This window comes from Podarcis melisellensis, assembly GCF_964234715.1.
Source record: "Podarcis melisellensis genome assembly, chromosome: 13".
Taxonomy (NCBI): Eukaryota; Metazoa; Chordata; class Lepidosauria; order Squamata; family Lacertidae; genus Podarcis; species Podarcis melisellensis.
Window position 1 is genome coordinate 27,617,522 of NC_138545.1, and position 23,910 is coordinate 27,641,431.

At 42.3% G+C, this 23,910-nt stretch overlaps 3 protein-coding genes across 4 annotated transcripts in view; 1 reads left to right on the forward strand and 2 right to left on the reverse strand.

Moving 5' to 3' along the window:
* The window catches only part of LOC309355439 (long-chain fatty acid transport protein 2-like), a 30,655-nt gene extending 9,441 nt beyond the window's left edge, over positions 1–21,214 (forward strand). Inside the window, exons 6-11 of the mRNA XM_081886294.1 lie at positions 1,134–1,224; positions 2,695–2,893; positions 3,226–3,323; positions 4,400–4,530; positions 5,660–7,981; positions 20,920–21,214. Coding sequence (XP_081742420.1) covers positions 1,134–1,224; positions 2,695–2,893; positions 3,226–3,323; positions 4,400–4,530; positions 5,660–5,836 — 696 coding nt within the window. The 3' untranslated portion in view covers positions 5,837–7,981; positions 20,920–21,214. The remainder of the gene's footprint in view (positions 1–1,133; positions 1,225–2,694; positions 2,894–3,225; positions 3,324–4,399; positions 4,531–5,659; positions 7,982–20,919) is intronic.
* Positions 12,239–19,636, reverse strand: LOC309355491 (olfactory receptor 6N2-like). Of its 2 annotated transcripts, none has more exons than XM_081886425.1 (2): positions 19,079–19,636; positions 12,239–13,303 (listed from the first exon to the last, which is right to left on the reverse strand). In XM_081886425.1, exon 2 carries the CDS (start codon positions 13,289–13,291, stop codon positions 12,341–12,343), a length of 951 nt encoding a protein of 316 aa, XP_081742551.1. In that variant the 5' UTR covers positions 13,292–13,303; positions 19,079–19,636; the 3' UTR covers positions 12,239–12,340. The 2 variants fall into 2 exon arrangements, with proteins under 2 accessions (XP_081742551.1, XP_081742550.1); XM_081886424.1 differs by having other exon boundaries at positions 18,879–19,636.
* A 321-nt stretch (positions 21,215–21,535) lies between the features above and the next one.
* On the reverse strand, positions 21,536–22,944 carry LOC309355509 (olfactory receptor 6N1-like). The gene has a single exon (XM_081886446.1). It carries the CDS (start codon positions 22,914–22,916, stop codon positions 21,957–21,959), a length of 960 nt encoding a protein of 319 aa, XP_081742572.1. The 5' UTR covers positions 22,917–22,944; the 3' UTR covers positions 21,536–21,956.
* Positions 22,945–23,910: the final 966 nt, after the last annotated feature.

Genomic DNA, 23,910 nt, shown 5'->3' on the forward strand with positions numbered 1-23,910 from the left:
TTCAGCTGTAATGATTAAGTAAAAAGGGAAAAAAAGGTTAGAAATTAAATGAAAATTAAGGGAGAGGATTTGTTGAATTAATAATTAGAAATTGGAATACAGAAAGGGGAGGTATGAGGAGGTCGGGGAAGTAAGTTATAAGAAAATAAGGGAATGAAACTTTACTTGTTTTTAAATGGTTTTTAATTTTGTATTTTGTTTTTTATATTTGTTATTTTTTGTGTTTGTGTTTTGTTTTTATTACTTTTTTTTGTATAACTTTTGAAAATTCAATAAATATCTTTTTTAAAAAAATGAAAGGTGGGATATCAAATCCAAACTCTTCTTCTTCTTCTTCCAGTGGCACCTTGCTGCATTTCCTTACTGTGTGCTGAGAAAGGGAAACCCTTTTCTCAGAACTCCGCAAGGAAGCATGTCTGGTGAGGTATTTGGGAATGTGTATCTCTGCATTTGCGCCCGTCCACTTTGGGCTTTGCCCCCCAACAGCAGCACATCATTAAACTCGAATGAGGCAATGCGGGCAAAAAAGAGGTTCTCTGCCCCTGAGCTTCAGCTGCTACCAGGAGTACACTAACCAGTGAGGTAGAGCAGCAATGTGCTGGATTTAGACCAGGGTTGAGGAACCTTTGGCTCTCCAGATGTTGATGAAGTATAACTCCCATCAGCCCTGGCAAGCATGGTCAATGGCCAGGGGTGATGGCTGCAGTTCATTCAGTGACACCTGGAGGACCAAAGGTTCTCAATACCTGGTTTAGATCAAGGAGGCCAGACTCAAATCTCTGCTCAGCTGCAAAGATGAGCTTGGCTCAGCTGCAAAGATGAGCTTGGCTCAGCTGCTGTTTCTCAGTCCAACCTACCTCGCAGAGACCTTTAGGGCTTCAGGTATTGTTGTGCTTCCTAGATAAGTTCTATGGTTTGTCTTCTATGGTTTTATGTACAATTGTTGTAAACTGATTTTATTATTATTTTTTAAATGAATTAACAGTATATTATTATTATTATTAATAATAATAATAATAATAATAAGCTCCCTGTTCCCTTGGGTCATTCATAAAATATATTCCAGTCCATGTGCAGACTTGAATTTCAGACTTGTGGGATCATGTTTCCATTTCCTGCTTGTTCCACCTCAGAAACTGGCAAAGTACGAAATCATCAAATATGACGTTGACAAGGATGAGCCTGTGAGAGACAAGAACGCACATTGCATCCCAGTGACCCCAGGTAAGCCAATAAAGTTGGCATTCAGAGAGGAACTGGGCTTTGTATTGTCAGAGTCCTAACTCATAAGAAGGTACTGTCCATGGCCTCTAGACTCACATCTCTCCCAGCAAGAAAGATGGCAGAGTCCCTTCTTCACACATAGAACAGAAGAAGAATCATCGAAAGAGGAAGTGTGAGCCACTCCTGCTTTGTGTTAAATGTGAAGAGTCTTCATCCATCCCTTCAGGGGCACCAGAAGGGATGGATGCATCTGTCAGTTTCAACTTCAGTTTCTCATTTCTCCAGTCTTAGGTTGCTTCATGTTTAATGAACGTTCATCCAGTTTTGTTTGCAGGGAAATTAGATGTCATTGGTTATTTAATTCATCCTGATTTATTTGCAGGGGCATTAGATGACATTGCATCAAAGCAAGCTTAAATCTTCACTTTTTAGTCCATTTCCCCCATTCCATTCCTTTGTGCAAAAAGTTCAATATTTGGGGGAAGAAGGTTTGTTGCACAAGACCTCCTATAATTCCACAGACTGAATTTGTTGGTATGTGATTGAATCCTACCTGAAAATAGGATTCTATATCAGCTAATTTTTATTTTATTTTATTTTTTAATTTAATTTAATTTAATTTTTTAATTTAATTTAATTTTTTTTAATTTAATTTAATTTTTTAATTTAATTTAATTTTTTAAAAGCCACACAAAAAATTGTTTCTTCTATTGTACACATGATCGTGTGGGATTTCCCCTAATATTCGCATTTTGGAAAGTAATTTTTTGTAACATAATGAGTTTCTGGCCTGTCTTGAATCTACTGCTCAGGGATTTCACAGGGTGGCCCAACTGAGGCCAGCATCCTGCCAAATCAGTATATTCTGCATAACCCCTTTAAACCATGACCTATGTTTTAGGTGATATCACCATTGTTTTAAACCATGATCTATGTTTTAGGCGATATCACCATTGATATCCTTGATTAATTTATGAGCAGAGGGCGATGTATAGGTTACAAATTTATTGTATTGTAATGTATGATGGTGGTTTTTGCTTTTGTTTTGCTTCGGTTACTGTTTGTCTTTTGTAAGTTTTGGCGATTTTAAATTTGGAGGTTTAAGTATAATATGTTGGTATGGGAAACTGTCGTGTAACGGGCCAATGGCCGTAATAAAGATCAATCCAATCAGTATATTCTGCAGCAATCAGGTGTGGCGATGTGCTTCACCCGATTTAGGGACGAATGCCTGAGGAAACAGTGTCCTAAAGCAGAGTCACTTCCATGTGCTCCCTTGCTGTGCATTCTGACAGCTGCTAGAGATGCCAGCAGTGGCAGATGTCAGTGGCAGCACGGAGAACGGTAGGAAAGCTGGTCCCCAGTAGCATTGGCTGACTCCCACCGGAAGCACCCAGTCGTCTTGCCCGTGGTTCTTTGTTGGAGGATGAATATTAGTTGATTCAGCTTCATTCCCTTTTCTTTTCCCAGGTGAGACAGGCTTGTATGTGGCCAAAATCACTGGGATTGCCCCATTCTATGGTTACGCAGGAGACCGACAGAAGTCGGAGAAGAAGATTCTCCGGGATGTTTTCACCAAAGGAGACTGCTACTTCAATAGCGGCGACCTTCTGATGGAAGACCAAGAAGGCTTTCTATATTTCAAGGACCGGGTAGGAGATACTTTCCGGTGAGTCCCGCCACACAGGTTCTGCGGCTGAAACTTTTGAAGGCACAAACAGTATTGAAAGAGGGACCATGTATAACTGCCCTGATACCGTCATGAGCACAAAGTATGTATACAATTAAAAGGGTGTTCGGAGAGCCCCCGAAACAACCGCTATATCAAACCAACACAGCACAACTTATATAAGCAGGTGAGGGCACAGCGTTCGAAAACACCCAGGAACCACAAACTGGCCTCCTCGCTTGCGCCAATGACAAAATTCCCGATTATGAATGAAATGAGGGATGTTCACTTTTACCAAACCCATCTGGGAATAATCTGTTTTGTCCATGCAGCTGGAAAGGGGAAAACGTGGCCACTACAGAAGTGGAGAACATCCTGGACCCACTGAGATTCATCCAGGAAGTCAATGTCTATGGGGTACCAGTGCCAGGTGGGTCTGAAATTCCATTGGATCAAAACCCGTCTTTCTGCTGCCATGTTTAGCATCCAAATATATGGCAAGATTATCCGCTCACCAGCAACAAGGTTCAGTCTCTCACGAACGGCTGTAGCTCTTGGGTCATTTGGGTTCTGTGAACCGATTTGTGAAAGGCTGGTAGGCGGATATCCCCAGACTGCAACTGAATCACTCTTGCAAGATAGTGGTCATGCCCACAACATACATTTAAAGAAGCCTATGCGTAAAGAGACCGTGTGGTGTAGTGGCTAGAATGCTGGACTAGGAGGTGGGAGACCAGGGTTCAAATCCCCACTCAGTCATGAAACTCACTGAAGTGACCTTGGGCTAGTCTCTCACTCTCAGCCTCACTTACCTCAAAGGGTTGTTGTGAGGATAAAATGGTGAAGCTAGTTCACTGCCTTGAGCTTCTTAGAGGAAAGGTAGGATAGAAATTAAACAAACAAACAAAAACATTTAACACACACTTAAAGCCCATGGCTTCCTCAAGGAATCCTGGGAAATGCAATCTGTTAGGTGTTCCAGGAATTGTAGTTCCCGGGATTCTTGGGAGGGGCAGGAATCATAGAATCAACAAATTGTAGAGTTGGAAGGGAACACGAGGGTCATCTAGTCCGACCCTCTGCAACGCAGGATGCTTTTGCCCAACGTGGGGCTCAAACCCATGATCCTGAGATGAAGAGTCTCATGCTCTACCAAAGTGTGTTTTCAGCGTACCGTGTGGGGATGTGACAATCTGGAGGCAGTGCTGCATTTCTGTGCTGGTTGTGAAGGAAAGGTCCTTGCTTTCCTCCACGGCTAGCTCAAAAACCAAAGTGGTCAATGCAGAAAATCCAAAAAAAATTTGGAAAAAGGAAAAGATCAGAAGAACAAGAAACTGGATCATTCATATGGCAGGGTAAGCCTGTGTGAATTGGAGTGTTTTTAGCTAGCCAGTCCACAGCTGTTCTAGGTGCATTCATTTACATGTGACATGGCTTTCCACACACCCAACCAACCAACCAACCAACCAATCAACCAACCAACCGGTCCCTTCTGGTTTGTTCCAGGCCATGAAGGAAAGACTGGGATGGCTGCAATCTGCCTTAAGAAGGGGCACTCCTTTGATGGGCAGAAGCTGTATGCACACGCCAAGGATTTGCTGCCAGCCTATGCCATACCTCGCTTCGTTCGCATCCAGGTACAATATCTTCTTGTCACTTTTCTCCCTGTGCTTGCCTTGAGATACCCCATAGGTCAGCCTCCTACCCTGGGAATTCTTCCCTTCCCTGCCTCTCACACTTCATCAGCCATCCATCACCTTCTTGCTCAGCTGTTTCTCAATCAATGAAGCACCAGGGGGCAAGACTGTGCAGAGAGGAGGCTGGCTGGGTACAATATGCCTTTGTGAGCCTGTGCATGAATGGGCATGTGTGTTTGAGAGAGTGTGGGGCACAGATTCCTCTATAGTGTCCTTTCCTGACTTTTTGGCTGTTTCCTAATCAGAGGAGCAGCAAGGGGATGGGAAAGGGTGTGTGGGTGTGTGGGTGTTGCATGAATGTGTGAGTGTGAAAGGGTGTAGAATGACCTCACCCATGGCCAGCTCTGCACACATACATATATACACACACACACAGCCAAGAGAATGACACCCTCAAGCTGAAAATGCGTTCCCTGCCTATAGACATGCACTGACCCAGGGCAGGCCAAGTCAGAAGTCATAGTCTCATCCGGACTTTCTTTTGTGCCACACTTTCCAAGTACAGGTCTGTGCTTTAAAACTCTGTGTCCAATAAGTTTTTTTGTGTATTTGTTTATTTTCTCTGGGGGCTCCACCCCCCCCCGGAAAATCTGTATTTTACCGCTGAATCAGAGCAAACATTAATCCATGGGAACAGGGGTGCTAATTTGAATAAAATAGGGGGGCAGGTATTGTATGAGAGGGAAGGACGTTGGCCCCTAGGAGTTGGCTCCTATGCATGGAAGCCCCAATTGTCATTTCCTCCGAGCTTTCCCAGGGAAAGTGCCAGGATAAGAACAACAACAACACTCAAATACAGCCCAAAAGGAAGTCTGGATGAGCCCTGAGTCATAGATCCATGTTGTTTGGCCTTTAGCAACCGGGTGTAAATGAACAGAATGAAATCCACTCTCGTTATCTCTAATGAGATGCTTAGGATGCCAGCTCCCCTAGCAGAGCTCAGAGCCTGTTTTGGTACATCTGTCTGCCACTGCTCAAAACACTGACTCCCTTGGCCTGCTCTAGGAATGTCTTGGAGAGGGGTCTCGTTGGTTGTTCTCTACTCACTGCACTGCTCTTTCCCATGTAGGACACCCTGGAGATCACAGGCACTTTCAAGCAGATCAAAAGCCAGTTGGTAAAAGAAGGATTTGACCCTGCTGTCATCAGTGACCCCCTCTTCTTCCTTGATGACTCTGAAGAATGTTACATGCCCTTGACTCCACAGATCTTCAGCACCATTGTAGAGAGGAAGCTGAAGCTGTGAAAAGGAGCAATTGTCTCTTTAACTGCCCTAGTGGCAACCTAGGAACAACTATAGTGTTGAGCTATTTGGCTTCTGCCTGGGAAAGGGGGGGGGGGTAATCAATTGCCACGGCAGAGCTTTCCAAACTTTTCATGTTGGTGACACACTTTTTAGACATGCATCATTTCATGACACAGTAATTTAGTTCTACTAGCAAACCAGAGGTTAGCGAGGGGAGCATTCACGTGACATACCTACACACTGCAGCCGACACACAAATGTGTCACGACACATGGTTTGGAAAGCTCTGTGCCATGGTTCTCAAAGTGGGCAGTGAGCCACCCCGGGTTGTGGTGAAGGGATTACACAGTGGGTGCTAAGAGACAAGTGGGGGTGGCACTGAAGGTGTAAATGACTATTGGATTTTGAAGAAATGTGGGGGGGGAATCCCCCCAAAATTTATTAGTTTTCCACATTTATGACAAATATAACATATGAAACACACAAAACACATTACAATACTAAAAAAAGGGGGGGACACATATTCTTTCTTATTTTAATTTTAATTTCCATTGTTAAGTGGCTTCCTCAAATCCCCTCAACTGAATTTCATTATATCACCTTGTAACAGTTCTCCCAAACATCTTTCTAGATAATTAGTTCCTTCAATTGACTATATTCAACTCTTTTCTTATTATCTTAAATCCATATTACTATACGGATTCTTATTATCCTAGGCCTGTTTAGTACTTTCAAGAACCTTCTCAATTATCTTATATTACAATATTATAGTCTTTAACTTTCATCCAGTCTTCTTGTTATTCCTCCTCTTTCTGTTCACGTATTCTTCCAGTCAGGTCAGCCAGCTCCAGAAACTCCAACATCTTCACCTGCCGTTCTTCTACCGTTGGTTTTTCTTGAGATTTCCAATTTTTTGCTAAGAGCAGTCTTGCCGCTGTAGTGGCATACAAAAATAACCTAACATCTTTTTTGGGCAATTCCAATCCTATTATTCCAAGTAAAAAGGCTTCTGGTTTCTTTACAAATATATATTTCAACATTTTTAAAAACTCATTATAAATCTTTTCCCAGAAGTGCTTAGGACACATCCACCACATATGGTGACAGGTGCCTTCCTTTTCTTTACGCTTCCAGCATGAGTTATCATACGTATGATAAATCTTTGTTAGTTTTACCGGGGTTGAGTACCACCTATACATCATTTTCATAATATTTTCTTTTAGTACCGTACATGCCGTGAACTTAACCCCTTTCTTCCACAACCTTTCCCAATCTTCCAACATTATATTGTGTCCCACGTCTCTTGCCCAATCCATCATAACAGATTTGACTTGTTCATCCTTTGTATGCCACTCCAACAGCAAATTATACATTTTAGATAGATTTTTAACATCCGTATCTAACAACTCTGTTTCCAATTTGTTTTTTTCCGTTGCAAAACCATTTTTCTTATCAAGCTTATACAACTCATTGATCTGGTAATATTGTAACCAACCATCCAGTTTATCTTTAATTTGATCAAAAATTCTAAATTTAAATCCTTCATTATCTTCCAACAATAAATCAGCATATTTCAACCATTTAGTCTCTATATTTAGTTTTTTCTGGGCCTTAGCTTCCATTGGTGAAAGCCACATTTCCTTTCTAAGAGATCTTTATATCTTATCCAAACATTATACAGAGATTTTCTAATTACATGATTTTTAAAACCTTTGTGGGCCTTTATCTTGTTGTACCATGGACATGCATGCCAACCAAATACATTGTCAAATCCCTCCAGATCCAGCATATTAACATTGTCTAATTGAATCCATTCCTTAATCCAGCAGAAAGCTTCAGCTTCAAAATATATCTTCAGGTCTGGCAGGGAGAATCCCCCTCTTTCTTTAGTATCTGTTAGTAACATATTTAATTCTGGGTTTTTCCCCCTGCAAGATAAATTGAGACAATGCTTTCTGCCATTCTTTAAAACACTTAACATTATCAATAATTGGTATGGCTTGAAATAAGAACAACATCTTTGGCAATACATTCATCTTTACCACTGAAATTAATTGTTACCGTTTTGAATTTTATTGTGTTATTATCTTTCTTAGTGGGTGGTGCAGACTGCTATTCTGAATAATGCTTCTTATAGATTAGAAGGCACTGGGCCAACCTAAGGTCCATAGCAAGCACCAAAAGAAAACTGAGACCCTGAGCTCTAAGGGAGTGGAGGGTGGGTGACTCATGACGGGACAATGAAAAGTGAGGCCGGAAGGCTGGTGCCGCAGCAATTTAGGCTGCTAAACAAGCCCCCTCGCAGGCACCTGGTTGGGTGCCTGCCCGTGGGCGTAGGCGCCAGCCAGGTGAGTGGGAGGCAGGGGGCTAACGCCCCTGCTTGAGGCGGAGTCCGGCTCCCAACCACAACCACTCCCCTCTCTTGCAGGAAGAGAGTCTTTTCCTACCCCACCCCTTCTGATAGATCAGCATCAACTTATGTCAGGGTGTTAAAAGTGATCCTCTTTTAACACACACACACACACACCCCATAATTTTCATAACTTTCAGAACTTCAATCTTCCCCCTTACTAAGCACTGTGGATGGATATTCCATAACTAGACTGTTTCTCTTGAATACTCACAGCAAAGACTCCACACTTGCCTGGCCTTTTCGCCTAGGATTGCTGTAATCCAAAAATATATGCTGATATTGATAATCAGGGACCCTGGTTTGGAGCTTCCAAGAGAGGGAAGAGGAAACTGTTGCCCCCCATAGGGCCAACTAGTCCTTATCATACAGCTAATCCAGCTGCCTTGAACTCATCCCACATTGCCATGCCTTCAACCAGTCCTGTTTCCTGCTAGAACTTGATGCTTAATTGAGTACCATAAGGGAGAACAGAAACGCCTTGTTTCAAAAACCCCACTGGCTCCCAACCAGGCACCATTCAAAGCTTTGGTTATGACCTACTAAGCCCTATACAGATTGAGTTCAGGCTCTCTGAATGACCATCTCTCCCTATATGATTCTGCTCAGCTTTGAGATATTCCAAGGAAGTCTTTCTCTCAGTCCCATCTCACTCACAGGCAGGTTGGTGAAGATAGGAGAGGGCCTTCTTGGTGGCTGCTCCCAGATTGTGGAACTACCTTCCATGGGAGACTAGACTGACCCTAGTCAGCTTTCCTGTCACCAGCAAGCAAACTTTATTTTTCTTCCAACAAGCCTTTTTCTTTGGCCACTAACTGGCTGTTGTGGCAGCATAGTTGTTTTCTTTCTTTCTTTCTCTCTCTCTCTCTCTCTCTCTCTCTCTCTCTCTCTCTCTGTGTGTGTGTGTATGTGTGTTTTCAAATGATGTTCAGAGATTCTCTGTGCTGTATCTATAATACCAACTAACAAAACAGACATTAAATTTTTATTTTTAATAATAAATAAATAAATAAATAAATAATAAATAGAAGAAGAGTATGGATTTGATATCCTGCCTTTCACTCCCTTTAAGGAGTCTCAATGTGGCTAACATTCTCCTTTCCCTTCCTCCCCCACAACAAACACTCTGTGAGGTGAGTGGGGCTGAGAGACTTCAAAGAAGTGTGACTAGCCCAAGGTCACCCAGCAGCTGCATGTGGAGGAGCGGAGACGTGAACCCGGTTTCCCAGATTATGAGACTACCGCTCTTAACCACTACACCACACAATAAATAAAAATAAATATAAGCCAAACATTAAAAACATTTATATTTATAATTTAATATCTCTCCTTCGTTAGTCAATGTAATAAATACAGGGGTTTAGTGATTTCCCATTTTATTACCCAACCTTGATATATGCTTATGAAACATGGACCACTTATAAACGCCATATCCAACTCCTCAAAAGATTCCATCAATGGTGTTTTCGAAAGTTTTTACACATCACTTGGGAAGACAGGCAAACTAATATCAGTCTACTGGAAGAAGCAAAGTGTTGAAGCAATGATTCTCCAACATCAACTTCCTTGGATTGGTCATGTTGTGTGGATGCCTGATGATCGTCTTCCAAAGCAACTACTCTATACCAAACTTAAAAATGGAAAGCGTAATGCTGGTGGTCAACAAAAGAGGTTTAAAGACTGTCTCAAGGCAAATCTAAACAATGTAGTATAAACACTGACAACTGGGAAACACTGGCCTGCGAGCGCTCCAGTTGGAGAACAGCCTTTACTAAAGGTGTCATGGGCTTTGAAGACACACAAACTCAGGACGCAAGGGAGAAATGTGCTAAGGGGAAGGCACACGGTGGTCAACTCCCACCCGGAAACCAATGTCCCCACTGTGGAAGGACATGTTGATCCAGAATTGGCCTCCACAGTCACCTACGGACTCACTGTTAAAACCGTGTCTATGGAAGACAATCTTACTCGGCTACGAGTGATTGCCAAAGAAGAAGAATAAGGGATTTAAAAACAAAACAGCACTTTTTCCTTTAAATTTCTCAATCGGGTAATACCTTTATTAGGACCAAGCAATGTGTCATTAAAGAGTTGCAGGCTTTTGAGTGCTGCAGAACTCTTCGTCAAGCAAGATATCATACAAAGCAAGTCATGGGGTGAGGAGTGAGGACAAACAAATAAGTAAAATTGTCAGGGAACTGGAGACAGAGAGGGAGGAGGGAAGGAGAAGTTACCGGGAGATAGCCCCTGTAATTGTCACCCTAGGGCCTTCCCTGGAAGGGGGGAGGAGACGTGGAGTGTGCCAGCCGCAGAACAGTTTGCGGAGGAAACAGCTTCAGTTGAACCTGGAAAGGGCCAAGGAAGTATACAAGAGGGAGGCAGACAAGCATCAAAGAGCAGGGGAGACCATTCGGGTTGGGGACAAGGTGTGGTTATCAACGCAAGGTTTGCCCTAGAAGGGGGGGTGCAAGAAGCTCAAACCCAGGAGGGAGGACCCCTTTGAGGTCATTTAGCAAATCAATCCGGTGGCCTTTAAGTTAAGGCTGCCCGAGAGCATGAAGATTCATCCCGTTTTCCACAGGTCAGTGTTGTTGTCCTACAGGCCAAGTAGAGGGGAAGGAGAGGTTCCACCGCCCGAAGTTGAGGAAAGGGAGCAAGGCCACAAAGTAGCTGAAATTCTGGATTCACGTTGGAACGGGGGGCAGCTGGAGTATCTTGTGGCTTGGGAAGGAGCTCCCAGTTCAGAAAACACGTGGGTGCCGTCATGTTGGGTCACTGAGGAGGGTCTAGTAAAGGAGTTCCATGAGTTATTTCTCCACAAACCCCAACCCCCTGGCAGGTTTTTTGAGCAGGTGTTCAGGCTGACGGACAATGAAGAGGACTTTGAGGGCTTCCCAGCGTCGGCCACTGAAGAAAGACACCGAAGAGAGGGACTGTTCAAAGATCGTTCGGGGTCGGCGGGTGTTGGGGAAGGTTGGGGTAACAGTTTTGATGATACAGAAGAGGAAGAAGATTTTTTCTAGGTTTCACCCCGAGAGGCATGAGGAGTATGCAGCGGGCATGGCAGCCTCTCTGGAGGAGGAGGAGAGGGGGGCCTCTGGGGAGGGGGTGGATGTCAGGAGAAGACGAAGGGGGGTCAGAGGGGAGTGAATCTGAGAGGGAGGAAGCACTTCCGAGGGCAAGTACCTCTCGTCACAGGCTTAGAAGGTGGCTATGCTGGCCCCGAAAGCGGAAGGGAACTAGTCGGGACAACTTCCCACCATGATCGGATCGTTATTTCTGAACTGCTTGTAAATACTGCCAAGAAGCAATAAAGAGCTGTAAATATGGCTGGATTCCTGGACTTTTATCTCCACTGAGCACTCACAACTCACAGCTGCTGATAGTGCTGACAAAAATATAGGCTCAATGTTGCAGTCATGAGGTCAGTTTCTAGATTTAGGGTGTGCACAAATTACCACTTTAGAGCACAGTGAAATCCCATTTCACAACTCCCTCCCCTCCAGGTGTTCACATCAGCACAAATTCATTAGTGTCAGATTTGTTTCTGCTTGTATACACACTATGTGTTGTGTACTAAGAGCACACTGTTCTTCTGACTAATAGCGTATTGATGCTTCCCTTAAGAAATGATGCATTTTGAAACACAACACCTGCAACCAGTTTGGATCCAGACTTAATTTTAAACTGCAAATGCATACACTATCATAGAATGCCATGTTTCTTTATAGGAACGGTGCTACATTTAAATTGGTACAATGGAGTATTAAGAGCTTCACAATCGTGCAGCATCCATGCTGAGGTGCAACATTACATGCTGATGATTGCAAATGTATGCCTATGTTAATCTAGATATTACAAACATGTTACATGCAAAATTCCAAAGGGAAGTAAGAAAGTTTGAATTCTGTTTCTTCTTATTTGAATTTATCGCCCTTTTCCTTACAAGTGAAACTGTGGAAATATATTTTGTTAGACATTCATCTCTCCCCCCCCAAAAAAAAATCATAATAATTGCAGCAGCAATCACTGGGTGAGCAGGACTTTTGATTGTGGCATGACTTCCCGATGTTGCGAGAAGTTCAGAAACCACCTCATATATTGCTGGCACATGGGAACCTAACAGTCTTTCTGATCACATCTCTGATTTCTTTGTTTCTCAGAGAATAGATGATGGGGTTGAAGAGAGGGGTAAGAAAGGCGTAGATGACTGCAACAATCTTGTCATAACGTCCCGATCCCATCCATGTCAAACGCATGTACATGAAGCTAACAGTTCCAAAAAAAGTAAGGACCACAATGAGGTGGGAGGCACAGGTGGAAAAAGCCTTCTGGCGCCCCTCCGAGCTATTGATCTTAACAATGACTTTCAATATATTAATGTATGAAAGAAGGATGAGGGAGACGAGGGTCAGGACGATGATGGTGTGGAGGGCGAAATCCAACATGATGCTGGTCGATATGTCTGTGCAAGCAAGACTGATCACCTGGGGGAAGTCACAGAATATATGATCTATATGACTAGGCCCACAGAAGGGCAACCTGGAAGTCAGAACAATCTCCGGCAAAGGACACACAAAACCACACACACAGCATCCAAACACTAGCTGGATGCAAAGTTTGGGCGTCATCTTGGTCATATAGTTTAAAGGGGTGCAGATGGCTAAGTACCGGTCGTAAGCCATCACCGCGAGCAAGCAGCCCTCCGAGGTCCCAAAGCTGTGGAAGAAATAGATTTGCAGAAGACAGCTGCTCAAGGAAATGGACTTCTTGCTTCTCAGAAGGTCCACCAGCACCCTGGGCATGGTAACGGTGGTGTAGAACACCTCCAAGGTGGCCAGCACAGCAATGAAGAAATACATGGGGACGTGAAGGCGAGGAGTGGCAGAGATGAGGCTGAAGATGAGAGCATTGGCACTGAGGATGAGCAGGTAGGTCACCAAGAAGATGGCAAAGAGGAGTATGCTGTAGTTACCCAAGTTGAGGAACCCATCAAGCTCAAACTCAGACACTGAAGTGCCATTGATAGCTTCGACCTGCATCATAGGTAGGCTAATCTAGAATAGGAAATAAAATCTACGTATGCATCAGACTTTCACTGCATTTCCCTGTAACTTGAAAGATACCACTCCCCAAAGTTTGTAAGAGTCATTATGACCACACAAATAATATAGTACAGGTGAATCTTTTTAACAAAAACTCCATAATTTGGGGGGGGGATCTGTGTGCCAATTACATAAAACCACATACTTCCGGGGGGCCACTAGGGGGCGCATCATAAGATGGCTGACAATAACATCTCTCCGACCCACACGAGGTAATTTGGAGGCTATGATGGGGATAATTAGCCTCCTTAACCCCCCCAGGATGGTGGGGGGGACGGCCCTTGCCTGCTGTGCCCTATACCACCCCCGAATATGTGGGGATGGGGGCACTAGGCACAAAGCCCTCCTGTGGGATTTCGGCACTCCTGGACGCCGTCCCTGATTCGCGCCACTAGCTGCAAGAACTTCAAAAGAAACAATTTGGATGAGGCGAATTGCACATGCTTCAAGGAAGGAGGGGGAGTAAAGACTGCTAACAGAAGAGATCTCTGATAAAACAAGATAAGAATAAAACATGAGAAGATACGCCAAGACATGGTACGGCAAATGACTGATGGGGGAGGGGAAAAAAACTTTCCTTTCTTTTATTATGTGATTAAACAAGAATCCCCTCCCCTGTCAGAAATGTCGTTTTAAGGACTTAAGCTGTGGATTTAAGGCTGTGTGGAGATAAACTTTCGAACCAAAGCATGTTTCAAGAAGAGCCTGGAAGGTATAAGAGCTTTGAAATGACGCAGTTTGAGCTTTGAAATGGCGACAGTTTCGCAAGATTATGATGGAAAGAGCGATGTTATCTATGAATGAGATGATATATGGAAACCATCTTGATTTGAGGATTGGAAGAATGGAAAATTCACACAGGATTATTATTACTATTGGTGTTCATCGGCTTAAGGAGACTATCAGAAGAGATCATAAAGAAAAAAGAGAAAATATATGAACAAGATGTGATGTGGAAACAGCAAGATAAGATGGGATAGAATTACAAACTCTGAATCGTGGAAAGAGGCTTTCATCACATTGATACCCAAAACGGAAGCGGAAAAGACACAACTCAAGAATTACCGTTCCATTTCCCTTCTAAATGTGGATTACAAAATATTTGCAGATATTTTAGCAAGTAGATTTAAAAAAGTTTTAAATGAAGTAATTCATAGGGACCAGGCAGGCTTTCTCCCAGGCAGACATCTGTATGCTAACATAAGGAACATTATTGATGTTTTGGAATTTTTACAAACAAATATTAATACTAAAGCTGTGTTAATCTTCATAGACACGGAGAAGGCCTTTGATAATATTTCTTGGAAATTTTTGAAGAAAAATTTGGAAGGGATGGGAGTGGGACGGGGATTTGAGAATGGGATAGAAGCGATTTATTCAGAACAAAAGGCCAAACTGATAGTAAACAATGTGGTGACAGAAGAGTTCAAAATTGAAAAAGGAACACAACAAGGCTGCCCTATCTCCCCTTTGTTATTTATTTCTGTCCTGGAGGTGCTCTTGAACATGATTAGAGGAGACCGGTTGGTGGAAGGAATCTTGGTCGGAGAGAAACAATATAAACTTAAAGCATTTGCAGATGACCTAGTTTTGACCCTACAGGAGCCAGAGTCTAGCACGAAAAGGGCACTACAATTGATTCAGGAGTTTGGTCGGGTGGCGGGATTCAAACTAAACAAGCATAAAACTAAGGTGTTGGGGAAAATCTTGACAGTTACAGAGTCAGAAAGGTTTCAGAAAGAGACAGAGCTAAATGTGGTTAAAAAAGTAAAATACCTAGGGGTAAACATAACAGCAAAAAACCTGAGTCTGTTTAAGGATAATTATGAGAAATGCTGGTTAGAAATTAAGAGAGACCTAGAAAGCTGGACAAGACTGAAACTTTCCTTGTTAGGCCGAATTGCCGCTATAAAGATGAATGTACTGCCAAAAATGTTGTTTTTGTTTCAAACTTTACAGATTGTGGACAAAGTGGAGTGTTTTCGGAAGTGGCAGAAAGATATTTCCAAATTTGTCTGGCAGGGCAAAAAGCCCAGAATTAAGTTTAAAATACTAACAGATGCGAAAGAAAGAGGGGGCTTTGCCCTGCCAGACTTAAGGCTGTACTATGAAGCAGCAGCTTTCTGCTGGATTAAAGACTGGCTGCTTCTTGAGGACACTGATGTATTAGATTTGGAAGGTTTTGACAATGCTTTTGGTTGGCATGCATATTTATGGTATGACAAGGTTAAAATCAACAAGATCTTTAAGAACCATATTGTCAGAAAAGCATTGTTTAATGTCTGGACAAAATACAAAGACTTATTGGAAAATAAAACTCCAAGGTGGCTTTCACCATTGGAAGCCAAGGCCCGGAAAAGACTTAATATGGAGGCCAAGTGGCCGAAATACTGGGAAATATTAGAAAAAGATGGAGATAATTGGAAACTGCAGAGTCAGGAGAAAATGAAAGATAAAGTGCGGGATTGGTTACACTATGCTCAGATTAGAGAAGTTTTTAAACATGACAAAAAGTTAGGATTCCAGGTGGAAAAATCGAAGCTAGAAACGGAACTACTAGAACCAAAGACTAAGGTACTATCAAGAATGTATAACTTGCTGTTAAAATGGAATACACAAGATGAAACGGTTAAATCGGCTATGATAAAGTGGGCACAGGATATTGGATATAACATTATGTTTGAGGACTGGGAGAGGTTGTGGACAACTGGGTTGAATTTTACTGCATGTAATGCTTTGAAAGAAAATGTTATGAAAATGATATATAGATGGTATATGACCCCAGTCAAACTTGCAAAAATGTACCACCTGCCTGACAATAAATGTTGGAAATGTAAGGAGGGAGAAGGAACATTCTTTCATCTCTGGTGGACCTGCCCTAGAGTGAAGGCTTTCTGGGAAATGATATATAATGAGCTGAAAAAGGTATTTAAGTATACCTTCCCTAAGAAACCAGAGGCCTTCCTGCTGGGCATTGTCGATCAGAAGGTGTTAAGGAAGGATCGAACCCTCTTTATGTATGCAACAGCAGCAGCAAGGATACTTGTAGAGAAGCACTGGAAAACTCAAGATCTACCCACACTGGAAGAATGGCAGACGCAACTGATAGACTACATGGAACTGGCGGAGATGACTGGCAGAATCCGAGACCTGGGAGAGGAGACGATAGAAGAAGACTGGAAGAAATTCAAGATCTATTTACAAAAATATTGTAAACTGTATGAATGTTAAGAAGGATGCTAGAGTATAAACAACTGGGCACCATTAAGCTAGAGGAAGTGAATTATGAAGATAAGCTAAATTTTAAGAAAATATTAATATTTGGAAGTTTTAAGTTATATTCAATGTGCTAAGATTTGAGCCAAAAGATATTTAAAATTAGAGATATAACATTGGAAAATTAGACAATAAGAATAGAAACAAGGGGATAAATTTGCTGGACAAAGTTTTATGACAAGAACGCAGGAGCGGGAGGTGTGAGGGAGTCCAAAGAAGTTAAGAAAATTAAGTTAAGAGATGTGGTATTGTGATATTGTTTTGTCTTTTTGGCATTGTAATTAAAGAAAACTGTTAATAAATATATTTTTAAAAAAATAGAATTACAAACTCTGTCTGGACTGATTTGGACATTAAGGCAGCAGCAAGAAGATGATGAGAATTCCCCTTCGGATCTTGAAGTATGGGCCCCCCCAACAAAATTCAAAATTTGGCTTTGTAATTCGGAATTTATGTGATGTGATTTAATTTGATGTGATTGGCCAGTTAATAAAAAATATTATATAAAAAAACCCACATACTTCCATTCTCAGATATGATTCAGGAAAAACAGTGGGTTGGTGGTGAAAGGGGAGGAGGAACATTTATTTTACTTGGCGCAGATTAGAATATAAGTATTTTGAATTTAAACCTACGTAGTTTAAGCCACTTCTATATCAACCCAACTTGACCATGCAACACTGATAAGAGGCATTTTCAAAGGGGAAAAACTCCACCCCTTCACTGACACCAAAGATAAAAGAGAAACCAGGTCTGGATGAAATTTCATGTGCTAATTTACAGGTATTGATGCAAATCCTGATATTATTACTATGCTTTAATATAAATACCATATATCTCACCAGGCAGTGTATGCACATTGCACCTTTATAGCACATTCAAAGCACATTTCCTCCCTCAAAGGACCCTTTACTCAGGGTGCCGGGAGGTGTAGCTCTGTGAAGAGTAAACTGCTGTGGTATCGCTGTGTGGTTTATCAATAAAAAAGCCACTGTATTGGGTGCAGTGTACAGTAAAGGGGACATTAGAAACCACAAGGGAAGCACTAGTATTAGAAGGTAAAAGGTAAAGGAAACCGGGACGGTTAAGTCCAGTCAAAGGCCACTATGGGGTTGTGGCACTCATCTTGCTTTCAGGCCGAGGGAGCCGGCGTTTGTCAACAGACAGCTTTCTGGGTCATGTGGCCAGCATGACTAAACCGCTTCTGGCGCAACGGAACTCAGTGGTTTAGACCACAGCGCAACCCATGTCCTAGTATTAGAAGCGATGGTTAATAAAGGCTGTGCACTGCTGTGCTTCCTCCCATCTGAAAGTGATGGGCACAGTCACTGAAGGCAAACGTAGTGCACAAGAATAGGATGGGGTGCAGCTGGCCAGCTCCCACCAACCACAAGAGACAGGAAAGTAGAAATTGCTCATGGTACCTGGGACTGAAATGGGTTCATCTCTGTTCTTCAAAGGGAGCTGTGTGTTTACTCTGCTTTCCATGCCAGGACTCTATAGCATCTGGGGCGTGATGACAGTGCCTCTGAGGGTATACAGCTTGTCTTTCTTTCCACCTCTAACCACAGCCAGTTTTCAAAAATTCAAGATTAAGAAGGAGAGACTAGAGGCCTGATGAATTATTTCCTCAACGCTTTTAGAAGATATAATAATAATAATGGTAATAATAATAATATCTCACCCATGAATAGCATCCTACGAGGCACCCCAAAGTGATTTACAATGTAATAAAAACATACATAAAATAATGTAAATATAAAATATTATATGTCTGGATATATATATATAGATAATTAGGTGAGTTGAAAATTTAAAACAGTAACAGGACTTTCGTAACATACCAATTACATCCAATACAGATACCAACATTGACAAACACCTTAATTTAGAAGTTGAAAGAACATCTTTGGCTGGTGCCGAGAAACCAACAGTGATGCTGCCTCTCTGATGTTTAATGGGAGTTCCAAGGAGTAGATGCTCCAATGGCAAAGGCTCAATTCTGATATTGTGCAGAAAGATCAGAGAATGCAGTGATTTTGGTTCGGCGTGTAGAGAAGTGAGACAATCCTTTAGGTGTACCAATCCCCTCGTCTACAATGGGAAAATATTATACCTTTCCAAGATCCCTGTGGGAATCCCTTGTTTACTGTTACTCAGACTATAGTTCTTCAGAACAAAACTGTTTCCCCAGGAAATCAACATACCCTATTGAGTATAAATATAAATATCTCCTAAAGTCCAACTATACCTGGAGGATTTTTGACTGCAAGAAATTGGATCCAAAAACTCTGGAGGCACCAAACATTAGGCTGACTCTTTTTCACACACCACAGGAGCCTCTGGGCTGCAATTCACACAACACACTCATCAGGGAGAAGTAATTCCCACTGAGTTTATTTGTGAGTAAATGTGATGAAGATTTCAGAGAAAAGAAATTCCATAGTGCACCTGTAGTCTGTCCCATATTGGTCTCTACAGCCACAGCTGGCGCTGTAACTCCCCAATGGTTTGACTTTATCCCGGAAGGCATACTATTCACTTGTCTCCCAAGATGCCAACACAAAAATCCAGTTAGGAGTGGGCTGCAAATCACCTGAAAGGGAAGGAATGCCTCTCATCCGAAAAGGTTTGCTCTTATAATTAATGAGGGAGCTTTAAATATAGTTAATTTGGGTAGTTGTCATGCACCTTACTTGAAGGATGTTTTTTAAAAAGCAAAGAAAGGAGGAAACAAATGAATAATCAAAACAAATCTCCCAAAAGAGCAATGTAAGCTAATGTTTCCTATCCTACCCCTTCCAATAGATCAGCATCAACTTATGTCTGGGTGTTAAAAGTGATCCTCCTTTAACACACACACACACTACATAATTTTCATAATTTTCAGAACTTCAATCTTCCTCCTTACTAAGCATTGTGGATGGATAGTCCATAACTAGACTGCTTCTCTTGAATACGCACAGCAAAGATTCCACACTTCCCTGGCCTTTTCGCCTAGCATTGCTGTAATCCAAAAATATATCCTGATGTATCAATCAGAGACCCTTTTTTGGAGCTTCCTAGAGGGAAGAGGAAACTGCCCCCCCATAGGGCCAACTCCTCCTCCTTATCATACAGCCAATCCAGCTTGAACTCATCCCACATTGCCATGCCTTCAGCCAGTCCTGTTTCCTGCTAGGACTTGATGCTCAATTGAGTACCATAATGGAGAACAGAAAGCTCTTGTTTCAAAAATCCCCACTGGCTACCGGTCCATTTCCAGGCACCATTCAAAGCTTTGGTTATAACCTACAAAGCCCTATACAGATATATAATTTTGCTCGACTTTGAGAGAGTTACATTGGGGAGTTACAGCGCCAGCATCGGAGAGTTACAGCACCAGCTGTGGCTGTAGAGACCAATATGGGAGAGACTTTCTGCTCGGCTTTGAGATATTCCAAGGAAGTCTTTCTCTCAGTCCCATCTCACTCACAGGCACGTTTGGTGAAGATAAGAGGGGGCCTTCTTGGTGGCTGCTCCCAGATTGTGGAACTACCTTCCAAGGGAGACTAGACTGGCCCTAATCAGCTTTCCTGTCACCAGCAAGCAAACTTTTTTGTTCTGACAGGCCTTTTTCTTTGGCCACTAAATTGCTGTCGTGGCAGCATTGGTGTTGTTCTTGTCTCTCTCTCTCTCTCTCTCTCTCTCTCTCTCTCTCTCTCTCTCTCTCTGTGTGTGTGTGTGTGTGTCAAACGATTTTCAGAGATTCTCTGTGCTGTATCTATAATACCAACTAACGAAACACACATTAAATTCTTATTTTTAATAATAAATAAATCTAAGCCAATCAATAAAAACATTTTACATTTATAATTTAATATTTCTCCTTTGTTAGTCACTGTAATAAATACAGGGTTTTAGTGATTTCGCATCTTATTACATTCCACATGTACATTCTTACATGTCTTTGTGAGCCTGTGCATGAATGCGCAGATGGGTTTGAGATGGGTTTGTGTGTCATGACACACGGTTTGGAAAGCTCTGTGCCATGGTTCTCAAAGTGGGCAGTTAACCACCCCGGGTTGTGGTGATGGGAGTACACAGTGGGTGCTAAGAGACAAGTGGGGTGACATTGGAGGTGTAAATGACTCTCAGACTTTGAAAAGCTGGTATACTGGATTGAGTCCATCAAATTGGTTTAATCAGTTGAACGAAATATTTTAATTGGATTTTGAACAAATGTGAATTTAATTGTTACCGTGGTGCAAAACGCTATTCTGAATACTGTAATGCTTTTTATAGATTAGAAGGCACTGGGGATGAGTTTATGGAACCAAGGGGGCTGTGGCCCAAAAAGGTTTGTGAGCCACCGATCTAATGTTTATTTCTTATCTGCTAACTCCAGGGTGTGAATATGAATATGTATACGCTCTTGAGTGCATTGGGATTTAAAAACAAAACAGCACCTTTTCCTTTAACGTCCTCAATCCGGCAATACCTTTATTAGGACCAAGCAACATGCCACTAAAGAGTTGCAGGCTTTTCAGTGCTGCAGAACTCTTCGTCAAGCAAGATATCATACAAAGCAAGTCACGGAGTGGAGAGTGAGGACAAACAAAGAAGTAAAATATAGGCTCAATGTTGCAGTCATGAGGTCAGTTTCTAGATTTAAGGTGTGCTCAAATTTCCACTTTAGAGCGCAGTGAAGTCCTATACCCCCTTGCAGTTCATAACTCCGTCCCCTCCAGCTGTTCACAGCAGCACAACTTTGTTAGTGTTCAGATTTGTTTCTGCTTGTATACACACTATGTGTAGTGTACTAACTAACAGCACACCGTCTTCTAATAGCGTATTGATGCTTCCCTTGAGAAATGATACATTTTGAGGCATCCCACACACCCACACCCCACAGCAAGCTTGCATCCAGACTGCATTTTAAGCTGGTAATGCATACAATGTCATAAAATGCCATGTTTCTTTGTAGGAACGATGCTACATTTAAATTGATATAATGGAGTATTAAGAGCTTCACAATTGTGGATTACGCATTCTGAGGTGCAACATTACATGCTGACATTCGCAAATGTATGCATATGTAAATCTAGATACTACATACATGTTACATGCAAAATTTCAAAGGGAGATAAGAAAGTTTGAATTCTGTTTCTTCTTATTTGAATTTATCTCCCTTTTTCCTTACAAGTGAAACTGTGGAAATATATTTTGTTAGACGTTCATCTTTTTTCTTTTCTTTTCAAAAATAGTAATTACAGCAACAATCACTGGGTGAGCAGGACTTTTGATCGTGGAATGACTTCCTGATGTCCCAAGAAGTTCATAAACCAACTCACATGTTGCTGGGGCATGCCAAAGCAGGGAAACTTACAATCTTTCTGATCACATCCCTGATTTCTTTGTTTCTCAGAGAATAAATGATGGGGTTGAAGAGAGGGATAATAAAGGCATAGATGACTGCAACAATCTTGTCATAATGTCCCGATCCCATCCATGTCAAGTGCATGTACATGAAGCTAACAGTTCCAAAAAAAGTAAGGACCACAATGAGGTGGGAGGCACAGGTGGAAAAAGCCTTCTGGCGCCCCTCCGAGCTATTGATCTTAACAATGACTTTCAGTATCTTCATGTATGAGAGGAGGATGAGGAAGATGGGGCCCAGGATGACAAGGGCATGGAGGGAGAAATCCAACACAATGCTGGTCGATATGTCTGTGCAAGCAAGACTGATCACCTGAGGGAAGTCACAGAATATATGATCTATATGACTAGGCCCACAGAAGGGCAACCTGGAAGTCAGAACAATCTCCGGCAAAGGACATGCAAAACCACACACACAGCATCCCAGCACGAGCTGAACACAAAGTTTGGGTGTCATCTTGGTCATATAAGTTAACGGGGCGCAGATGGCTAAGAACCGGTCATAAGCCATCACTGCGAGCAAGCAGGCCTCTGAGATACCCAAGCTGTGGAAGAAATAGATTTGCAGAAGACAGCTGCTCAAGGAAATGGACTTCTTGCTTCTCAGAAGGTCCACCAGCACCCTGGGCATGGTAACGGTGGTGTAGAACACCTCCAAGGTGGCCAGCACAGCAATGAAGAAATACATGGGGACGTGAAGGCGAGGAGTGGCAGAGATGAGGCTGAAGATGAGAGCATTGGCACTGAGGATGAGCAGGTAGGTCACCAAGAAGATGGCAAAGAGGAGTATGCCGTAGTCGCCCAAGTTGAGGAACCCATCAAGCTCAAACTCAGACACTGAAGTGCCATTGATAGCTTCGACCTGCATCATAGGTAGGCTAATCTAGAATAGGAAATAAAATCTACGTATGCATCAGACTTTCACTGCATTTCCCTGTAACTTGAAAGATACCACTCCCCAAAGTTTGTAAGGGTCATTATGACCACACAAATAGTATAGTACAGGTGAATCTTTTTAACAAAAACTCCATAATTTTGGGGGGATCTGTGTGACAATTACATAAAACCACATACTTCCATTCTCAGATATGATTCGGAAAAAACAGTGGGTTGGGGGTGGGAAGGGAAGAGGAATATTTATTTTACTTGGCACAGATTAGAATATAAATATTTTGAATTTAAACCTACGTCATTTAAGCCACTTCTATATCAAGCCAACTTGACCATGCAACACTGATAAGAGGCATTTTCAAAGGGAAAAACCCCCACCCCTTCACTGACACCAAAGATAAAAGAGAAACCAGGTCTCGATGAAATGTGCTAATTTACAGGTATTGATGCAAATCCTGATATTATTACTATGATTTAATATAAATACCATATATCTCACCAGGCAGTGTATGCACATTGCACCTTTATAGCACATTCAAAGCACATTTCCTCCCTCAAAGGAGCCTTTGCTCAGGGTGCCGGGAGGTGTAGCTCTGTGAAGAGTAAACTGCTGTGGTATCGCCATGTGGTTTATCTATAAAAAGCCACTGTATTGGGTGCAGTGTACAGTAAAGGGGACATTAGAAACCACAAGGGAAGCACTAGTATTAGAAGGTAAAAGGTAAAGGAAACCGGGACGGTTAAGTCCAATCAAAGGCCACTATGGGGTTGTGGCACTCATCTCACTTTCAGGCCGAGGGATCCAGCATTTGTCAACAGACAGCTTTCCGGTTCATGTGGCCAGCATGACTAAACCGCTTCTGGCGCAACGGAACTCAGTGGTTTAGCTTAGACCACAGCGCAACCCATGTCCTAGTATTAGAAGCGATGGTTAATAAAGGCTGTGCACTGCTGTGCTCCCTCCCTCCTGAAAG

Excerpts from the sequence above, each read along its gene's own strand:
- LOC309355491 (XM_081886424.1), bottom strand. The coding sequence starts at position 18,935 with ATGTTTGGTGCCTCCAGAGTTTTTGGATCCAATTTCTTGCAGTCAAAA. Across the intron at positions 13,304-18,878 it reads TGCAGTCAAAAATCCTCCAG|ATTAGCCTACCTATGATGCA; the intron begins GTATAGTTGGAC and ends TTCCTATTCTAG.
- LOC309355509 (XM_081886446.1), bottom strand. The coding sequence starts at position 22,916 with ATGATGCAGGTCGAAGCTATCAATGGCACTTCAGTGTCTGAGTTTGAG.